Here is a 19,171-nt window from a genome sequence, read left to right as displayed (position 1 = left end):
AACCACTTCTCCATCTGAACATTTTCTGAATCTCCCTCCGTTTCAAGTCAAAAAGCCTGCGAGGGGATTCACTTTACTCTACCGTAAGCAGTTGTTGCTAGGCTTACTGAACTAAGAAAGAGAAAAAAGTTGAGCGGTAGTGTAAATACAGACTAAATAATAATAATAATAAAGTCGTGTTGTGGCGAATCTCCACAGCCCCAGCCGCAGCAACTTACAGCAGAAGTTGCTAAATGCAGGACGGGAGATCCCAAGAAAATGAGCCTTTACATTCCAGATTTCGAACTCAGTCATTTACATAGCCTTGCTTGCTTTTTTAAAGGATTTCTGAGCAAAAAAATGTGTAGGTTTCCGTCTATCGGAAGAGAGCGGTGTACTGTTTAGGTCGAAAAATGTTCTCTATTGCTCTGTGGAAAAGAATTTTTTTAAAAAGGAACGGGGATTCAAGTATTACCGCTACTGTTTGTTGATAGAAGAAATGGCAGCGGTGGCTTGGAAAGGAGAAAGGGTCGTATTTAAATTATTTGCTTTTAGGTACGGTGGTTACCGGCAAGTCTGCCTTTGTGGGTCTATGTGGCTGAATGAGTGAGTGACCGAGTGCCGTCGGCATTATATAAATGGATCGGTGTGTGTGGGGAGCCCCCAAAGCCGTCGAGCACGTGAAACACACATTTTTTTACTGCCCCCCAAGCGGCGACCAAGCCCCCCTCCACCCCACCTCCAAATCCGTATATTACCTGCCCAGTTACAGTGACACATGTTTATGTTTATAGTCCTGGTTTGTAGTAGTGTCAAGAGCCGCAGCAAGAGGAGGGGGAGGAGAGAGAAGAGGGAGGAGTAAATGCAACCACCCCCACTTGTTGTTAAAGCAAATTTACTGCGTTATTGTAGGGCCGGTACGGGGGGCTGGGAAGTGAGTGGAGAGGAAGGGTTAGAGTTGGGTTGTGTGTTGCTGGAGGAAGAGGGGGTGGGGTTAGGAGATCCGGGATGGAGCTCCTCTCCGCAGCGGCCCGGGAAAAGCAGCTCAGTCAATAGGGGAGCATACTGGCGCGGTCGAAAACAAAAAGGTTCCTCCTGCTCGCTGCGTTCACGTGGGGGGCTCCGCACGCGGGGCTCCAGGGCCCTGACCTCTGACCCCGGCTCCTCTCCGCGCTCTCCCGGTGCCGCGCGGCCACTTTTTACCCAGGATCCCTCGCGCGGGCCGCGCTCGTGCCGAGCTCGAGTCCTCCTTAATCCTCCATTCCCCGATTTCCATCCCCTCCCCCCCCCGCCAGCCCCAGGGGAGGATTCTCCGGCAGGGAACCCCCGCCCCACCCCCACCCCGAGAGCCCCGGCCGAGGCGGCCGCAGCCAGGCCGGGTGGGGCGGGGTGTGCAGAGCCGGCCTCCCCTGCCGGGCCGTGCCTGCGGGGGAGGGGAGGGGAGAAAAGGGGGAGGGGAGAAAAGGGGAAGGGGGCCCAAGGGGAGGGGGCCTGGCGGCCCGGCCCGGCTGCCCCGCCGCGGCCTGGACCTGTTGACTGCTATTGGCCCGCCTCGTCCTGCGCCCTCTCCCTGCCCGCCGCAGCCCCGGCCCTTCCGCGGAAACGTGGGGAGGAAATGAGGATGGCTGTTCTCTCCGCCTCCCTCCAACTTTAGTTTTTTCTTGGGGGATGAGAAAGCAAAGTAATCTCATCCGCTGCGCCATCCTTTCTCATAAACTACCGTCATGCGCGGGTCCGCCGCCCTCCCTGGCCCCGCTATTTAAAACCTCCCCCAGACCAGCGCCCCGGCCCCGAGCTCGAGGGCCCTCGACGCCCCCGCTGCGCCTCCCCCCGCCCGGCCCGGCTTCGTCCCCAGCGAATTGTGTTGCTTTTCTGCCCTAGAAGCTCCCTCGTCCACCGTTCCACTTTTTTGCCGTCCCAGGAGGCGTAAGATAAAACCTGATTTGCTGCGTGCTGCCGGACTCATTCTCAACCCTCTCGTCAAAATGCATTTAATGGAGAGTTTAAAATAACAGTATTTAAAGGAGGAAATAAAAACTGAGGGGAGAGTTCTTTTGCTAGTTTAGACGACATAAATGCGTTAAAATTAGAAGAAAAACCCCCGATGTATTTAAAGGTTTTATTGGATTTTCTGTATTTCCTTCTAGATTTTGAATTTCCTGGGGGAATCTTTTCCAGAGGGAAATAGCAAATTAAAATTATGGTGGGAGTCAGACATCTTAACCACTGCTGAAAAGAAAAGAGAAATTTAGGAAATATATTAAGGAAATAGCGGGAAGGCGGCTGCAGCGAAAGCTGGAGTCGCGGAAGGCAGCGCCTCGGTGTCGCAGGAAGGAGGGCAGCCCGGGGACGGGAAGCAGGCGCGCGGCAGCGGGGCGAGCGCGGGGCCGGGCCGCGGGCCGCGGCTCTCGGGAGGAAGGCTGCGCCGGCAGGGCGAGCGCGAAACCGCGGGCGGGGAGGGCCCGGTGGGCGGGGGCCGGGCGCGCAGCCGGCGCCGCCGAGGAAGCGGGAGCCGGGCCCCGCTCGCCCGGCCGCCCCCATTGTTCAGCCCTCGCGCGGCGGTTCGCCGGGCGCGTCCTTCCCGAGGGAGGGGTCCCGCGGCCCGACTCGGCCCGCACCCCCGCCTCCCCGAACTCCGACGCTTGGGCCCGGTCGGGTCGGCGCGGCAAGTTTTACGATCAGTGCTGGCCAGCGAGGGGTTCCCAACTCCAGACCACATGGAAGGGAGGCTTTACAACGTGCCGCTAAATGGGAGGAAGCTGGGCAAGCTTGCTTCCCGCACATGAAAAGAGGAGGGAAAGCAGCATAGATGTGTCTTGAAAGTGATAACTAGGTAGAGACAAACGTGGGCATTTTTTCCCCCTGGATCTGGAAAGTTAGAGCCGATCATATCCTATTTGAAAATCTCTTGAAATGTATGTATTCGAAAATGAATGTCGGGGTTCAAAGGATTGCGGAAAAGCACACTAGCTGTCTCTATTTGTTATTATTCAGCTCTTTGTTGTATACGAGGAGTCTAATTTTAAAAGGCTGGGTTGAGCTACTCCTAACAAAAAACGGGCTTGGCTTCTTAACGTGAAATGCATTTTCAGAATAACAGTGAAATTCAAAAGGGAAAAACGTGCCATTTGCTCTTAGACCACGTTTCGGAAAGAAATCATTGTAAGCCACCTACGAAACTCTGCTTGTTTTCCTTTGTGAGGCATGTGGAAAAAAATATTTCTGGCAAACGTCACAGTTTTAAAAAATAAAGATTTCCAACAAGTGCTCGCGAGTCTTTAAGACAAGACCAAAGTCATTGAGTGTGAAAACTCACGAAGAAATAATGTCAATCCTCTGGCCAAAGCCTTAGTAGGGCAAGAGAGTAATTTCGACCTAGATTTATAATAGACTGCTGAAATTTCTTCTAAAATACCCATTACTAGTCTGTGTATTATACCGCACTGTTTCCCAAGGTGGATTTTTAAAAACCAATTAGAATTGATCTCTAATGGAATATTATATTTACACGTCATCATGAAAACATCATTTGACAAGAGTTTTGAATTACAAGGAAGAAGTTAACAGATGATGTTCATAAATAGCATCTGTTTGAAAAGAACCCTTAAGAGTCAGTTAAAGGTAGTGGTGGTTGTGATTTTGCATTTGAAATGCTATAGAGATGGTTTGCATTTTTAACACTTTCATTTTGCGGATCTTTTTCCTAAACTTGCATTTCCTCATGGAAATCATTCAGTTATTTTGGAGTATAGGGAGAAATTCTTATAAAAGAAATCATTTGAGGTGTAACTATGGAAAGGTTTGAAGAGAAAATAATTGATGTTGAAAATTAGATATTGTCAATCTGTTCATTCCTCCCACACTCATCCTCCCATGGTCCCCCTCCCCAGCTACTTGGATTCAATTTACATTTTTTATTTATGTCTTTGAATATTTAGAATAGCTTTATAAGTTTATCTGCCATGTAGTTGATGGTAGAAGGTAAATCATTTTACAACTTTTAGTGTTTCAGGCATTTGGGGGTTTCATTTAAATTAAAAAATGTTACAAGTCATGATATACTTGTGAGAAAAACAACAAATGGTCGGAAAAAAGGGCATGAATGGGGGTGGGGATGGAGAGGGGACACGCAGCATTCCAGGTCAGTCTTTGTAATACCTTTCTTTAGTTTTCTGTCATTATATTTTCCATTTGTGCTTGCACCAAAGACCATTGCTTTTATAATTGGGGTAAATTGCCACCATATAAAAATTACCTACATTCAGGCTCTTACGTGTCACAGTAAAGTAAGACTGACCAAAAATGATCGGAGGTTTGTGTGTTTAATTCGTCAGGAATGTTAAGCTTCATAAGATTCACCCTATGGGGCCATGGTGGCCCTTGGCACTGTTACTGTACAATTTCAAGAGGTAAATATATACACTATAGATTTTTAAAAATCGAAGATGTACCAGGCAAGCAGTTTATTAATTGAAGGAATTAAAAAATGAATTTGTCAACTTCATTCTTTCTGGGACACAATGCAGTTAATTAACATATTCTTGGGCTTGTTTCTGGATTTGGTAAGCAGTGGCCCCTTTGAGAGAGGAAAACATTTAAATCTTAAAAAGTAAGCTTTGGTCCAAATAGCAATTCAGTTTAATTTCTGATTCTTCTTTTTTTTTTCAGTCCAAGATGTGATTCATTTCTTGGAAGGTTCTCTTCCATTTTAAAAACTGATTTTCCTCTTTTCCATGTCCAGAATCTTTTCACTCAGATAACCTTATTGTATCCTATAAACAGACACTTAAATATGTCACTTTAACCGCACTTTAATTATAACAGAAATGCAAATCTTCCATGTCAGTAAAAAAAAAAAGGGGAACATGGACCTGACACTCCTGCTCTTACATTATATTGATGATACTCTGAAAAGTCAAAAGTATAACACCTTTAAGTATTGTTCTATCATGGAAAAAAATAGTCCAACTCTGAAATGTTTTTGAGGTTTATGTAATGCCCAGAGGATCTAAAGGCATCTTTTAGATATATTTTTCTACTGGTAATTACAGTTTTTTTACCCCCAAAGTGTAAATCCAGCCCGTATATATCAGTTTTATAGCGAAAGGAGAAGCTCTGAAACCAAATACAAGATTAACTAAACTAAACCCTTTTAAGTAAATATTAGGCCTTGATTTTTAAAAAGATTAAAAAATTTAGATTACATATAATTTAAATTCCAGAATTATCAAACTAAACTTTTTAAACAATTAAGTGTATCTAACAATATTAATAATATTAATTATGGTTGATTCTAAGTTAAAGTCTGTTTTCTAAGAAAATGATTACTTTTACATGGAAAGGTGGTTAACATTTGAGAGCTATTTAAATACAGACAATAATAAACTACCCAGTAAATAAAACCTTTTCACCTAATTTCAGCTAATTAATTCCAACTATTGAAAATCTTTAAAGAAACCAATTTATCTGAAAATTTCTTAATCATTACTTAGACATTTTAGTTCAGTTGTACATAAAAATAAAGCTTTGCTTTACTGTGAAGAATAAAGCTCAGGCTGCAGTTGGCTTTTAAACAGCAATATTGTACATTAAATGAATATTTATTGTGGGCCTACTAGGCGGAAGACACTTGCTAGGTAGTATGATGAGAAAAAAAATCACCTAGTAAGATTAATACGCTTCATTAGATGGAATTTCCCAAAAGCCATTAACAGAATATCAATTGAAAACATAATTGAAATGAATACCTTTTAATGAAATTTCCAATAATACTCCATGATATAGGTGCCATGTATGGGTTTGTACTTATAAAGACACAATACTCACTTATTGTAAGATGAGTAACAAAACTAGTTCCAGAAATATCTCAATATTTTAAGCATACTAGTATAAATATATAGGTCATAACAAAATTTCACATAAAAGGTAAGAAACTGTGGATACCAAATGAGCAAAACAGAATTTTGTTCAGAGATTCCTTTATGTAAAAGAGAGTATATCTTAAAGTTTGTACAGATCATAAGAAACTACCTTATTGCTTTTTCCAACTAATTTATTTAGAAACAAGATTATAGGTTCTGATGAGGTTTAGTAGACGAATGAGTTCTAATAATTGCTTTTTGTTTAAAAACCTTAGTATCAGAGCCAATACAGAATTTTAAATACTTTGTGGAAATCAAGACTCTGAGTGAAGGAAAGCACATCTAGCCTTAAAGTTACGGAAATACAACTAAATTTCTATACCTCATTATAGAAATACACTTTAACAGTGGATATAATAGGGTAAACATAATATGCACAAACCGAAGGCAAATAAAATTTAAATTTAAAAAAGAGATAAATATGAGCAATACTAACCTAGGAACCAAATTTGATTTTAAATATTTCATTCGTAAGTATTTACTAATGTAAGTGATTATGGAAAAGCAAATCCAAAAATTTGGCACCTATGTTGAGGAATAAAGAAAATTATGAGAAGATATATTACCCATAGAGGAAAAAAATATAGTTTCCCATTATAGTAGGGTTAGAGGTTACATCATAAAATACTTTACTTGAGTTTTTTGTGGTTTGCCTCAGATGATTAGTTCAGAGAAATAGATGAGCCAGGACTGAGTTCGCTGCTGTTCTGTGAAGTATAGTGGGACCACAGGCTTTTGTTTGATTCTAACAGGTACTGGATACACTTTTTCAAAGGACATTTTGAGGATGTAGAATCAGATTTAAATTATAACATTATTTTAAGATTGAAAGTGTACTTTTCTATGAAGTTATTCTATAAATCCTATGGGTTTTTTTGGTACAGTACCATGTATTTTTAAAAAACTTATTTGAACTTTAACAATTCTGGCAATTTAATTATAGATTTTTTCCATTGTAAGGTATGAGAATTGGGCATATTCAGCCAATCATCATATATATGTGTATACACACATATATATCACACAAAGGACAAATATAACTTGCTCACTGCTATATTTATCTGTATCTAGTTATCTAGTAAGTGTTCCATAAATATTTACTGAATTAACTGTATATCTGAACTATTTTATAATGTCTGTTATTCTTCCTCATCACTTAATAGTTTATAGAAATAGATTAAATATACTGCTGATGTATAACATAAGAAAAAGTTCTATATCTAGTGCATGGGTTAAAATTAGAGTGACCTCTGTACACTCATTATGATTCTTAAAATTTTCATAATTCAACATCTAATATGTTAAATATCAGTTTTATATAATGTGACTTGTATTTTGTCAAGATTTAATAAAATTTCTGTGTTAGATGCTACTATTTATTTATAGGCCTGTACTTATGAAATAGTGTATTTTCTCTTTTTCTGAATTTCAAAAATGTATTATAACTGATGAATTTTTTTTTGTTTTGGAAATAGCAAGTGTTTGCCTACATTTCGTTTATTAAGTGTTACAGAATAGGGTAAAGTACCCATCCTTCTTTACATATCAATTAATTCCATCACAAGAACTAAGCTCCAATGCATTAAACATAAAATGAATATATTTTAAAATATTTTAGTACATTAAGGTTAGACTACAGTGCTTAGGAAGGGAAATTTCACATTGATTTTAACTAAAAATTACTCTTCTCTAGGAGTCTGAACCTGAGCAGGAATTGGATGTTGAACTGGTATCCCTTGTGAAAGGGTAAAGATATACAGTTGAGATACACGAAATGAGACAGCTTTGTTTGATGATGGGTTTAGTTTTAAGAATCTCAATGACATTTTTAAGGACATAACTATTATATGGTCAGAAATTTGTTAATTAGTGCCACACCCTGAAAAGAATTTGCATTTTATAAATACGGAATCTTGTAGTCACGTTTTTAAAATGCACTAATATAAGTAAAAGCAAATTCTTTTTTTTGTCTCTTTATTGTACATTTTTCCCTATTTACACTTTTAGATTTGCATTACTGTAGATATCTCACTTAGCTTTTAGAATGGTTGAATATATTTGCTAATATATGCTTGCATTGCATTAGGTCTTATAATTCTTAGGTAGAATTCTAGCAATTAATTTGAAATTGAAAAAACAGCCATGTCACCATTTTTTTTCCTCTCTGAGAACGCTTGGAATGTTTTTAGAGCTTAGACTATTATATTTTGGTGACTGACTAGGAGAACTTGGGTTCCTTCATCCTTTAGCATTGTATGTAACTGCATTTTTCCAGATCCTCACATTATACTGCTGATTCCTGATAAACAACCATTTTGTGCCTGAAAAGTATTTTTCAAAGCCACAAATTCGCCTTATAACTATGCTTGTCATTTAAACAGTCTATCTAGATTCCTCTATTATGCTAAACTTTTATAATTAGACACTTTTTTTTTGCCTAAAATCAATATTGGGCTTACAAGGATGCACAGGGAACAGAGCAACAGTGGAAGATTTTACAGCTCGAAACTGCTCAGGATCCAGCTAATTAGTCTATTCAGATAGGCCTGATCCATTTTTTATTTGTATGTGAGGAGTGGGCTCCCATTTTTCTGCCACTTAACTGTCCTGAAACAGGAAAGGTGACAAATTTTCAAGAGTAAATTTGGAGTACAGAGCCCGATTGGAGAAATCTTCAGTTGAAACTGGACTCCGCTGTTGCACGGTGTTAACTATCATTTGATGACTGACTAGGACAACTTGGGTTCCTTCAAACTGCATTTTCCAGATCCTCACGTTGTATTGCTGATTCCTGATTAACCACCTTTTGTATTTCTACACAGCAAGCTGAGGGTAACCTTGGTGGTATTCCCTTTTTGAGCACAGCCCTAACCTAGGCTTTTGACCTTGTCTATGATGCACTTTCAGTTGTCATGGGGCCAATGTGGTGTGTGCATGGACCAGATCTGGTGGCACTTCCAGAGGGTGAACTTTGGGTAGAGTCCAGGATGTGAATTTAATGGGTGGAGAGGCTGCAGCAGTCCAGTGAAGTTCGCGCGGCCAACTGCAGGAAGCCATGCTTCACTGCACCCTTCATGGGAGCTGGCCGACTTGCCCAGCCCTTGTTAAGCAGGGCCAGTTCTTGAGGAAAAGGCCGGCAGGTAGGTTCTCAGATGCCCCCCCGGGAGTCCCCTCCAGCTACTCTGACAAAACCCCCTCCCTCCCGGCCCTCGGCATCCTCCCCTCCCACTGTCCCTCCCTCAGAGGCCTCTACGAGACGTGCACACGCAGCTCGCGCGGAAGGCGCGGAGGAAGGCGGCCCCAGCGTCCCCGCCCCCGCGTGCGCGCCCCCAAACCCTCCCGTTGGCTCGTTCCAGCCTCGGCGCGCCGCCGGCTCCCCTCGGCCCCGCCCCCAGCACACTTCGGCGGCTGCTAGAGGCGCGGGGGAGGGGAAGGGGCCGGGAGGCAGGTCGGGGCTGCCGGCCGGACGCGGCGGCGCGCACGCAGGCCTCGCCTCTCCCGGGCCTTCTCTCTCACGCCGGCCGCAGGGCGGGCGCGCACGCCGAGTGACGCTCCGAGGAGGAAGCGCAGCCCCCTTCCCCTCCCTCGCTGCCCCTGGCCCAGCGGGAGCCCCCCCAGTGCGCCTGTGCGGAGGCCTACTTGATTATGTGTGCCCTCTCCGGGTTCCAGCGTTAGCGGCCGGGTGGAGGTGGGGAGGGAAGAAGAAGAGGAGGAGGAGGCGGAGGAGGCGGTGGAGGGGAGGTGGGGGGAGTCAGCAAGGACATGGCTCCTGACTCCTGTGCGGAACGTGAGTGACTAAGCGGTAAAGCCCGAGTGAGCGAGCGGCCGAGCGGCGGGCGGGGGCCGGGACGCCGGGAAGGGAGCGGGGACGCGGGGGACTGTGCGGGGGGAAGCACTAATTGGCTTGCATGTGTTTTTTAATGGTCCCCCCAACTCCCTCTTAGATGGTCTCTAGCGACCGGCCCGTGTCACTGGAGGACGAGGTCTCCCATAGTATGAAGGAGATGATTGGAGGCTGTTGCGTTTGCTCAGACGAGAGAGGCTGGGCCGAGAACCCGCTGGTTTATTGCGACGGGCACGGCTGCAGCGTCGCGGTGCATCAAGGTAAACACCCAACCGCCCGCCGGGCCGAACCCGGCCTCTCCCAACCGTCACCGCTTCCCCCACCTTGGCAGCAACTGCCAGTTCCCCTCCCGCCCCTCCCCCCGCCCCGCCCCCGTCCCGTTTCGCAGCCGGGATTGACTCGGAGGGTCCGCGGCGGGGCGGAGAGGGTGTGGGCTGTGCATGTGGGAGAAAGTGCGTGTGGCCTGGACTGTCATGTGATTCTGCGCTCACTCTCTCAAGTGTCATTCGGCCGCCGCCTGCGCCCGGAGCCGCGGGCCTGGAGACCCCGGGAGGCGGGAGCCGGCGGCGGCGGCGGCGGCGGGCGGGCGTGCTGTGGGGCGGGGGTCGGGGCACGCGGCCCCCGGTCGTGTCCCCGCTCCTGCGGGTTCCGGCTGGGGAACGTGGAGCCCCCTCCCCCTTCCCCTCCCGCCCGCTCGGTCTGCCGCAGCGTCTGGAGACTTCCTGTGCCATGGAGTCGGGCTCGGGCGCGCGGCGCGCGGCGCTGGGCGGGTCGGGGGCCGGCGGGGCTGGCCTGCCGCCCTAGATTAAGAAGGGGGGCGCCCGCGGCCGCTCCCCGGGCTTCCTGGCGGAGACCCTGCCGCCGCCGCGGCGGACTGAGCTTCCCGCGGAGGAGGGCGGAAGGCCGCCGCCGCCGCCGCCGGAGCGCCGGTCCGAGCTGCCCCGGCCAGTGGGTGAACTGTGGAGGGGTTACGTCGGGCCGTTTACCCAGCCAAGTGATGGGAAAGGGGAAGGGGGGGGGCTCGGTGCCACCAGGGGCGTGCGAAGCATTAGTTTATTTCTGGGTGTTTCCGTTTGGTGAGTTTTGGAATTTGCGAAAAAGCCGAGGACACTAGTAAGGTAGCTTTCTGGCCATGGAACTTTCTCTGTCTTTCCATTTCGTCTGGGAAGAAATTGAGACTGAAACAACCTAGGCGATTTTTTGGTGGCTCTTGTAGCCCCCTGTTATTCACTAACCCACCTCCCTTCCCATTTCTGAATCTGGCATTGGGTGATGCAGAGGTTCCGTAGTGTATGGGACACACCAACCGACTAAATATAAGGGGCTGAACTGCCATCTTTACAGAATGGGGTCTCAGAATGGGAGGGGAGACTTGGGGGATTGTGAGTAACCTGACTAGAGAATGCAGTTACTCCCAGTTTCTTTTAAGGAAGAACAGAGTTGCACACATTCTTTTTCTAAGGGGTGGAAACAACTTGCTTTGAATCTAGGTACTAATTTTAAGGTCTTGGAACTGGTTTATTGTATTTCCGTTACAGTGTTCATTGGCATTTGTGGAGGCATTACTTACGAATTGGATGATAAATGATGAAGTTTTGTTAAGTAGTAGTGGTCTCATATCCCAATTTAGAAAATGTTTATTTAAGTCTTAAAATTTCCTCTCTAGAAGCATTTCCGAATTAAAATACACGTTTTTGGACATTGATGCTATATTTGGCTGATACAACATTTTTTACTGTGGCATGTTTGCACATTTTAGAAGGGATTAGCACTTTAGGTTTTGGAGTTTTAAAAAAAATTTATGCTGCTTTTATATTCCTTAAGAGCTTTCCAATATTTGAGATGTTTTCCGGTTGTCTCTGAGCAAGCTCATTCGAGAGACTGTCAACCAGGTATTAAGTATTTTTAGGTTTTTGGAAAAATTTTTAATTTTGAGTTAAATTAAACGTTAATATAGAACAATTTTTTAAGCAACTAGACTGATTTAGATGTGTGGTATATATTCACATCACTTGTTGGAACAATCACGTTATATATTTAGAAATATGTAGTTTACGTGCATTTTAATATCAGCTTTACTGAGAAGTAATTCACATACCATACAATTCACTCACTTAAAGTGTACAGTTCACACTGGTTTTAGGTGTAGTCACAGTTTTGGATTTGTTACCACTGTCAATTTTAGAATATTTTTATCACCCTAACAAGAAACCTTGGATCCGTTAACAGTTACTCTCCATTTCTCCCCAACTCCCCTAGCCCTACTCCACCACTAATCTACTCTTTGTCTCCATAGATTTGCCTGTTCTGGACATTTTGTTTAAATGGAAGCCTTTCACTTTTAATGTTACATTTAATTTTTTTCCCCTGCAATATCTTGCTGGTTTTGAAAGGTGATTTGAAATATTTTCATTTTCACATGCCTAAAATGTTTGCTATTCAACTTGAGGAATGAATTAATGCAGAAATGAATTAATAATTTTTTGAGTTATTCTATGTAAAAAAACCCTTAAATATTAGCTAACGTTTTCTAACAAAAGAATATGATTGAAATTTTTCATGTTCATACTTTTAAATGGAGCAAAAGATTGACATTTTAATGTTTTTATTAAAATGTCATATTTTTAACTAAGTGATATGTATAATAAACACAAAGCAGGTGGTTTACGTGAATAGTTTGAGAGATAGTTAATAGAGCTTTGAAAAGATATTTGATTTTCATAATTCTTCAAATCTTAACACATATTAAAACATTTTATTTCCCAACAGCTTGCTATGGCATTGTTCAAGTACCCACTGGACCATGGTTTTGCAGAAAATGTGAATCTCAGGAGAGAGCAGCCAGAGTGGTAAGGACTGTTTATCAAAAACATTAAAATACTTCAGTGAGTAGCTTAGGATGCTACGTACTCTTACTTCATTTTGAAGGGTTTTCAGTCTTGTTCAAATATTGAATTTGGGGCAAATACTGACTTGTAGTCTTAAACTGATTTTATAAAATCTGAAAAACAAATTGAACCTCATAAGTATGTATCAATGGATACTTTGAATGGATAAAATATGAAGTTGTATTTGGGCTTCATTAGCCCTACCCACTGGTTTAAAGGTTAAATTGGCTAATCACACTTGGAGTGTAATGGTGGTAGGGCATACAATACTGATACTTCTGCTAGGTTTTGTTTAATGAGTTAAAAAAACGTATAGGGATTTAATGATTCACATTGCTTTTTACTACATCTACACATGTACAGTTTAACTGAATGTATTTTCATACATTCAGTCTCTTTGGCAAAAGCAACATAAAACTTCCGTTTTCCTGGTTAACCTTTCTGAACACTTTTGTAAACCTTTTGTAGCAATGACGGAGGAATGTTTATTTTTTGTGCCCAAAAGCAGTTTTCCAGTTGAATTTTTAGAAATATGAGGGAGGAATAGATTCAGTCTTCACTAGTCATAGACAGTATTACCATTTTTGCAATGTGGTAGTTCCTTTTGGGGTTAACTAGAGAATTTGACAGAAGGTAGAAAACAAACACTTTAACTTCTCTACCTACCTAGATAGCAAAAATGAAAGCTTTTATTTTGGGGCAATTTTTGATCAGTAAGAAATAATGACCGAGTACCCTATGTAGGATTGTGAAACTCAGAGCAGTTTTCCATTGATATGTTTTGTTGGTGTGTTAGGATGCATGTAGCAGAATTATAGCTGTTGTTCTAGTGTTACAACAATGGGGATTAGCAAATGGAGGATGAAATCAATCATCGCAATTTTAGGACTTGAAGTATGTATAGGGTTACTCTTGTTTTTTTTTCCTCTTTGTAGCATGTTATGGTTTGGGGTTGATGGGTCACCAAGGAAAGAAAGTTATGCTTTAATTTGCTAGTAAACACCCACAATAAGGAGAAGCTCTTTCAGAGTGTGCCACAGTAGTCTGAAGGCCACGTAAAGAGGTAAATGGGGAGTGGTAAAATGCCAGCATTGTTTGCCCCAGATCCCACTTGTTGCCTTTTTTTTTTTTTTATTACTTTTTCCTTTCTGAGGGCATGGTCAGGATATCCAGGTGAATAAGGTAGTTATCTTAAAAGATTTTTTTGAGGACACACTTTATTTCAGCTTTATTTGGTGGGATATGGGGGTCATTAATTAAAGAAGAAGCACAGCCTACTGTAGATTTCTGTAGTGTACAGTTATAAAAGGTAGGGTCATTTGTGTAGAGCCAAATACTCATTCCAAGGTTAAATAAGCAAAGAAAGGACTTTTTGTTATAAGGATATGAGAACCAAGAATCCTAACCTGGAAATGTATCCATGACTTAGAAAGGGAGTTGGATTAGTCTTAATCTTACTTCTGCTTTTCTCTTTGTGTCTGCTTGATTCTTTTTCTTTTCTCTGCTGCTTACTCCAACTATCAATAGCTAACTTTTTTGATTGTTTACTGTCAGATACTATGCTAAATATTCTATACCAGTTATCTTTTTAAATTATCAAATGTATGAGGCCGATATTCTGTTACTCTCACTTTTATAGATAAGGACGTTACAGTGTTAGGAGAAATACATATTTAGGTGGAGTTTAGGCTATGATTAAGCTCTCAATCACACTGTTGTATATTACCTCTTGTGGTGAAAGATGGCCACACTTCAGCCCTTAATATTTTCTGTTTCCCTTTTTAAGAGACTAAATCTTAGTCCGAATCACGTGTTTCTTTGGGCAGGGTGTGGGGAACCCTTTCTTGGCTTGTTTAGTTCTGAACCTGTTAGCTAGCCATGGCTAGAAAATAAGGTTGAGTTGCTCAGACACAGTAAGGGGGTTTGGGATAGCTCCCTTCTCAGAGAAGGGGAAATTATGACCTGGTAATACCTTGACAGATACTGAAGAGTAAAAATCCAGAACAATGAAGCAGTACTTTTAGACAAGTAGTTTGATGTAGAATGGCTTTGAAAAGGAAGTTCATGGATAATGTACTGTCAGGAGAGGAGAACTTGCAGGGCCTAGTAGCAACACAATTTTTTTTAATGCTTTTTTGTTTGTTTGTTTTAAGTGGAGGTACTGCGGATTGAACCTGGGACCTTGTGCATGCTAAGCGCATACTCTACCACTGAGCTATACCCTGGCAATTGTCTTTTAGGAAAGAGTACTTGATAGTGACACTGCTGCCAAGGATGCTGCAGAACTAAGAAAAGTTCTTGAGACAGCAATTGTAGTTCCCTGGTTTGGGCAGACACTCGATACAGGGCATCGAAGAGAGTAGGGGTTGTAGGATTAGATAGAATGTTGAAAAAGTAAGGAAAGACGAAAATAAAAGTAGATGGGGATTGAGGGAAAAGTTTGGTTGGTTTTGAAGGGAAGCTCTTTGTTAGATAGGCATTCATTGTTCAGGTAAAGCACTTCAATTGCTTTTTTCACTTCCAGTGAATATTTATTTTACTGAAATTTTTTGATTAGACTTAACACTGTTTACTAACCACTATTACAGTGGTTAGAGGTTAAAATACTCGCTGATGACTATTTTTGTATTTAATGTATATTTATTCTTAATTACCATAGGCTGAAGAGATTTATGAGAACTTTTATTTACTTATACAATTTTAATAAGATACAGAGAGTATATTTTAGATATTTAAGTATTCTACCTTGAAAACATGTTGAGAGTGGATTTTGCGAAAAAATAAAATAGCCAAAAGCCAATTAAGAATTTTTGTTATTTAATTCTTGCTCTTTTGACTCTAAATGAAAGATGATTTGTTTCCTGTAGGAAGTGAGCTGTAAGTTTTTACTATTGTGCTGCCTCTTTTTATTGCAGTTCTTCCTGGCTTATTACGTTGCTAGGGAGGAATGCTGGATGGAATCAAAACCTAGGTTTTAGGGATTGATCGACGGTGGCACTATTTTTAATTAATTAATTAATTTGTAATTTTTGCTTGTTGAACATACATAATACAAATAAATCTTTGTAAATCTGTAAAACCATATGCAGTATACTTAACCATGTTAACTATATATTTATATTTAATTCTAGTAATTAAAACTTACACTGATATACATTTATCACAAATAGTTCTGAACACCATAGAACATAAAATGAATATCTTCCCCACCCAAAATGAACAAATGTCATTTCTTTACATTTGCTTCAAATCTTCCCTTCTGCTTAAAAAGAATATAAATTAAAAAGTTAAGTTGAAGTAGTTTTTGTATTCTCCCCAGTCTAGAATCAGCCATGACTCTCAGTGTCTATTGTTCCCATCTATATGTATTTTTTCTTGCCAGCTTTATTGAGCTATAATTGATAGTGTAACATTGGAATAGTTTGAGGCGTTCAACTTAATGATTTGATACATGCATATATTGCAAAATGATTATCGCATTAGATGTAGGTAAGATCCATCAGCTCACATACTTGCAAATTTTTTCTTTTGACGAGTACTTTTAAGATTTAACTCTTAGCAACTTTCAAATACCCAACACAGTATTGTTAACAGCAGTTACCATACTATACATTACATTCAGAATTTACTTATTTTATAACTGGAAGTTTGTCTTTTAATCACCTTCATGTATTTCCCTACCCAGGACCACTGCCTCTGACAGCCAACAATCTGTTTTCTGTTTCTTTGAATCTGGTTTTTTAGATTCCACATATAAGTGAGGTCCTGTAGTATTTGTCTTTCTCTGGCTTGTTTCACTTAGCATAATGCCTTCAGGGTCCATCTATGTTGTCGCAGATGTCAAGATTTCCTCCCTTTTTTTTTTTAAAAGACTGAATAGTGTACCACTGTATATATATATACACTACCATCTATGTTTTAGTATTCATACTACATGTATATTTCCATAAACACCATCTGGTATCGTATTATTTTACAAGAATTAATATGCTGTATACGTGTTCCTATGGTATGTGATACAGCTACTTGTGACATAGCTATATTGATATATACCGATCTAGTTCATTCTTTCTATCTGCTTTAGTATTGTCACAGAAGTACTAGGATTTATTTAATTCCCTTATTGATTGTCATTTAGGTTTCCAATTTTTCACAATCACAAATAGGCCTGCAATGAACATCCTTGTAAATATAGTGAAGTTTGATTTTTAAAAATAAAGTCTAAGAATCTGTATTAACAGGCAAGTTTTATTTGTTTACATTTGTACTAATACATATAAATAATATTCAGATGATACATTTGAGCTTATTTCTAAATTTTATTTTGTGTTAGCAATTTACCGTGTTTTTCCCCAATTTTTTCCTTCAGTTGGAGTGATTGAGTGTTCTTTATTCCTTTAAAAAAATCTGGGCTGATTTGGAGGTTATATATTCTATTTCTTAATGATTGCCTTTAAAATTTTAATGTGCATACTTTATATTTTTCTTTGAGTCTAAAGTTAATCTTTGTATTCCTTTTGAACAAAGCCAAGGACCTTAGGACGCCTTATATTCCCTCTTTCCATTGCAGAATCTGTTTCATTGTTGTCTGTATTTTAATTCCACCTAATTTTTAATCTCCCAAATTAGTAGTTTTTTTTTTTAATAGTCATTTGGAATTTAGACTACTTAATTGATATTTTGCCCCACCCAGTTTTTTGTTTTCTTTGCTGCTGTTTGGGTCCTTTTCTTTTTGAAAATTTTTGGTGTTTTTTTTTTTCCCCCCAAGGTCTGTGTAATAAGTAGTAAGTAAGCTTTGTTACTCTTTTTGCATGTAAGAATGTCTTTATTTTGCTTTCTTGTATGCTAGTTTGAATTCTAGGATAATAGTTGTTGTAACTAAAGATTTTATTTTAGATTGTTTTCTGGCACCTGTTTGTGCTACAAAGAAATCTATTGACAGTCTGTTTATCCTGCATGAGAGTTGATCTCCTTTTTCATGCCAAGGACTCCATGTTTTTCATCCAATTTGGAAAATACTATGCTTTATCTTTTCAAGTATTATCACCTTCCCATTATATTTTCTTCTCCAGGACTGTTAACTTAGGATTCTCATTCTTTTTTTCATGTCTTTTAATTTGTCTTTCATATTTTCTATCTTATCTCTGCATTATGGATAATCTCTTTAGCTCTGTCTTCAAATTTATGTTTATTGTTTATCCAGTCTGAATTTCTTTTCTGAGTAAATCGTGTCTAGATTTGCTGTTTTTATTTTTTCAGTTTGCCCCTTTTTTCATAGTATCTTGCTATTATTGCCTTAAGCACTATATTTATTTGAGCATATAAAACATAATTACTTTAAAAATCCTTAGAGATTTTGGAATTCTTTTATTTGTTTTGTTACTGGTGGTGGTAGATGTCTTCATATGCTTTGTAATTTTTGACTGTGAGCTAATCCTTAGGAGTTGTCTTCCTTGGGATTCTTGCTCCTCTGACTTGGGTTTGGGAAGGTGTTAACTGAGGGAAGTTTTTGCATTTGCTCTAACAACTGCATTTGGCTGCTAGTAACAAAGACTAGATTATAGTGGCTCCTGCAAATTAGCAATTTAACAAATTTCTTTATTTAGAAGGAGTTAAGGGGAGGGTATAGCTCAGTGGTAGAATGCGTACTTAGGATGCAGGAGGTTCTGGGTTCAGTCCCCAGTACCTCGATTAAAAGATAAATAAATGAACCTAATTACCAACCCCACTACCCCCAAAATAGAGAAAAGGACAGGAAAGACTCTCAAAAAGGGGGGGGTGGTCAGAAAGGCATTTCAAAGCTTTTATGGCAGCTCTATAAAGTCATTAGGGTTCAGACTTTGTCTGTGTTCCTGCTATACCAACCTTAGCACATGGTTTTCATTTTCTGGGTTGTCCCACAGTCACAGCGTGGCAGCTGGAACTGCAGTCATCATGACTGCAAAAAGATGTTCCAGGCAGAAAGAAGTGGGGAGTAGGGGTGAAAGTGGTTCTACTTCCAGGTAACTTACCCTCTTAAATGAATTTTTTTGGAAGCCCCAGTCAGTAATTTATTCTTAATTTTACTGACTCTTAATTGTTAGAGAGGCTGCAAAATATGGGCCTTTTGATGAGTTGAATAAAACCAAGAATTCTATTAGTAGAGAAGAAGGGGGAAATGGATTTGGGATTGGTAACCAGCAAACTGTCATCAGTTTGCCTGATGGGGTACATTACCCGAGACCAGCTTTTAAGTTTGTTTCTTGACTTGGATTCCGGCACCCTTTAGATGAAGGATTTAGGGCCCGCGTTCTCTCTTAGCATAGGCTTGAGTTTCCTGTTTTTCGTGGGTGACTCCCATTCACACTCAGATGAGTATAAGTGCAGCTTCTCTGGTGCTAGTGGTCCAGGACCATGTTTTTTGGGACTAGACTCCCCTTTGGTGGTGGGATAGGTCCTTACCAGCTCCTGTCCTTATGCAGGGAACCCAGTTAGAGCTCTTCAGCACATCTGTGGACTATGTAGTGTCATAGTCAACCCCAGCCTGTAAGGTATAGTTG

The 19,171-nt window shown here is 41.0% G+C and overlaps 1 protein-coding gene across 16 annotated transcripts in view; it reads left to right on the top strand.

The window, feature by feature from the left end:
* The first annotated feature begins 9,336 nt into the window (after positions 1-9,336).
* Positions 9,337-19,171, top strand: part of MLLT10 (MLLT10 histone lysine methyltransferase DOT1L cofactor) — a 160,177-nt gene continuing 150,342 nt past the window's right edge. For 7 of the 16 annotated variants that reach the window (XM_031676413.2, XM_031676418.2, XM_031676414.2 and 4 more), the window contains exons 1-3: positions 9,338-9,687; positions 9,845-10,004; positions 12,514-12,593. In XM_031676413.2, the coding sequence (XP_031532273.1) occupies positions 9,845-10,004; positions 12,514-12,593 (240 nt within the window). In that variant the 5' untranslated portion in view covers positions 9,338-9,687. Of the gene's footprint in view, positions 9,714-9,844; positions 10,005-10,777; positions 11,637-11,734; positions 12,138-12,513; positions 12,594-19,171 lie in introns of those variants that run through there. The other 9 variants (XM_072955152.1, XM_031676408.2, XR_004189140.2 and 6 more) reach the window with 8 other exon arrangements.

This window comes from Vicugna pacos, chromosome 35 (assembly GCF_048564905.1).
Source record: "Vicugna pacos chromosome 35, VicPac4, whole genome shotgun sequence".
Taxonomy (NCBI): Eukaryota; Metazoa; Chordata; class Mammalia; order Artiodactyla; family Camelidae; genus Vicugna; species Vicugna pacos.
Note: the sequence above shows the minus strand (reverse complement) of the source record. Positions and strands in the feature narration are given on the sequence as shown.